Source organism: Taudactylus pleione, unplaced genomic scaffold (genome assembly GCF_031769625.1).
Source record: "Taudactylus pleione unplaced genomic scaffold, aTauple2 ptg000277l, whole genome shotgun sequence".
Classification (NCBI taxonomy): domain Eukaryota; kingdom Metazoa; phylum Chordata; class Amphibia; order Anura; family Myobatrachidae; genus Taudactylus; species Taudactylus pleione.
The window spans coordinates 1,143,339-1,146,131 of NW_028284679.1; the positions used below are offsets into that span (position 1 = coordinate 1,143,339).

The 2,793-nt window shown below is 38.8% G+C and overlaps 1 protein-coding gene across 1 annotated transcript; it reads right to left on the minus strand.

The window, feature by feature from the left end:
- Positions 1 to 1,343: 1,343 nt before the first annotated feature.
- LOC148513541 (olfactory receptor 2A12-like) lies at positions 1,344 to 2,321 on the minus strand. Its single transcript, XM_088481729.1, has one exon. It carries the CDS (start codon positions 2,319 to 2,321, stop codon positions 1,344 to 1,346), a length of 978 nt encoding a protein of 325 aa, XP_088337855.1.
- Positions 2,322 to 2,793: the final 472 nt, after the last annotated feature.

A 2,793-nucleotide genomic window follows, 5' to 3' on the forward strand; every position in this document is an offset into this window, starting at 1 on the left:
ACCATTTGAAATAGTAACCAATGAAGTGAGTTGAGACACTGCCAGCCTGAGTCAGTTTACACCCTTTATTAAACTACTTGAAAAGTAGCTAGATAAGCTGAATGAGGAGATAAAACTAAGTGATTCCGCTAAGTATGTTGGACTTGAAGATCAAGTTCTGTAAACACTTTGCCAGGATCAAATGGTTTTGTAATTGGATAAGTACATTTTGCCAACCATGCTTGATTTTACAGTAGGTTTAAGTTGTACATAATGTCTTTCTTTCCAGCTTACACAGAACTTTAGAGATGCAAAGAGCTTCTTGCGAGCAAGTTGTATTAGGGTTTAAATGCATTTGTATTTTGTATATAAGCATTCAAGACACAAAAAATGGGGTTATAAAAGTTTATTCCTAAATGGTAATTTAATCATTAGCATCAGGCCTGATCTTTGCTTCAGTGTTCGAGAACCTGCAAAGATACAGTATATTCCATGATAGACATTTCTGCTGATGTGTTCACATCTAATTGTGCAGCATCTATTTGATCATGTCCTTATTGTACTCGGGGTCTGATTCAGAGATGGACGCTAATGCGATCGCAGCTGTAATTTTGCAGGCAATCGAGCAGTGTAAAATTTGCTAACATTTGCAAATATCACCTGAGTATAAAGACACCCACTGCTGCCTTCAGATCCGCAGCATACCCGCATAAATATCGGTAACATCACCACACATCGGTGGCCATTTCGGCCATGGCAGCTTTTCAGACATGCAGAGCTGCATATGCATATCGCAGAGGCTAATTTATGCACGCCCATGTAACGGCATTTAAACTGTCAGACATGCCTGCATTTCTCAGATCACCCCCCCGTCACCACCTCCAAATGCTGACAACCTGTCACTAACTTTGTGATGGACTCCTATGTGTGTCCGCGATCGCATTGCGATTGCTGTGTACACGCAGTTTGGTTTAAATGCATGCATGATCGCAAACAATCGCTCAATTGCATGCATAATTGCTTTTGCATCCATCTCTGAATCAGGCCCTCAGTGTATGCTGTCACTCCCCTGTTCTCCATCAATATGTGAACTGTAAATAGAATGAAAGTCAAAGAGATGCACTAAAAATAATGTAAAACAAAAAGAAAAAACATTATACGCACCTTTTTATTGTGCATGCGCAGTTTGAAAAAGTATATTTGATGCAAATAAAATCTGAATCTTTTTAGTTTAAAAAAAAATGTTATCAGTTCACATTACTATACTTTACAAAATAAGAAACTAATATTTTATTTCAGATTGAATACAGCAGCAATTAAGGGTTTTAAGGGGTAACTTTACAAAAAAAAATTTAACTATAAAGTTATCTGAGTGTGTTTAGATTTCCCCGATACTCCTTTGGTACATTTGGTATCTGTGCAATGACCAGAGACCTCGCTATGTTTTTAATTGCTCCATGAACATCTTTATTTCTCAGGCTGTAAATTATAGGGTTCAACATTGGCGTGATGATTGTATAAAACACGGATAATATTTTGTCAGCTACGTTTTTTGGGTGTTCAGGCCTCATATATATGAACACTGCTGACCCGTAGTAGAGAATCACTATGATTAAATGGGAACCACATGTGGAAAAGGCTTTATATCTTCTGGACTTGATCCGTAATACAGCTCTGATGATGTGTATATAGGAATACAGGATAACAGAAAGAGGTACAAGAAGCACTAAGGAACTACCCACAAATTTCACCACACTTGATAGAGAAAAGTCACTGCAGGAAAGCTGCAGCAAATATGTCGCTTCACAAAAAAAGTGGTTAATTGTGTTAGGTCCACAATACGTTAAATGACATAGAACATATATTTCCACAGATGATATGACACCACCAGTCAGCCACGATGTGCTGATCATCTTAACACAAACCACTGTTCTCATAATTACGTTGTAACGTAGAGGGTTGCAGATAGCGACAAATCGATCGTAGGCCATGAAAGCCAGGAGGACACACTCTGTTTCTCCCAAGAGAAGAAAAGAACACACCTGAATTAAGCAGCCAGAGAATGAAATACTCTTATTTACTGTCAGGATATTCGCCAGCATCTTGGGAACAGTTATTGAAAGTAAAAAGATGTCCACAAAAGACAGATTGACCAGAAATAAGTACATAGGCTTGTGTAGGCGACTATCCGCTCTCACAGCGACTATCATCAGGAAGTTCCCCATCACAGTGATCATGTAAACGATCAAGAAGAATTGAAATAGTGGAATTTGTAGGACGGGGTCCGTTGAAAGCCCGAGAAGGATGAATTCTGTCACCTTGCTGTAATTTCCACTTTCCATATTATGCTACTTCTAGTTATGTAGAGACGTGTTGTACTGCAAATAGAAACACAGTTGAAAAAAAACATATTCTCATTGTATCATATGAAGTCAAATCTCAATGTCTATAAAAATTGTATAAGCTTGAAAGTCGTAACCATAACAGAGATCTCATATGTGGGACAACTCAGCCGTGTTGGCCAGGTGACAGATACAATATTGTTATCCCGCTCTTGAAGACCAAACCATCACCAATGTTGTAGGCCTTCGATAGCGGCTACAGTATGCTGAAAGTTGGAGGATTTAGAAGATGCTACAGGGATACATTACAATCCTACATTTGGGAAAAAAGGGGCTCAGTAGTGAAAGACCAGAGTGCTTGATGCTAGATTCCTTCAGCATTGTGCATAGAAGCTTCAACAGTTGACACCAGAAGCCATTATATGTTCATCGTAAAGGTCACCCCCATCTAAGTGCTCAGAAAAAAGGGGAT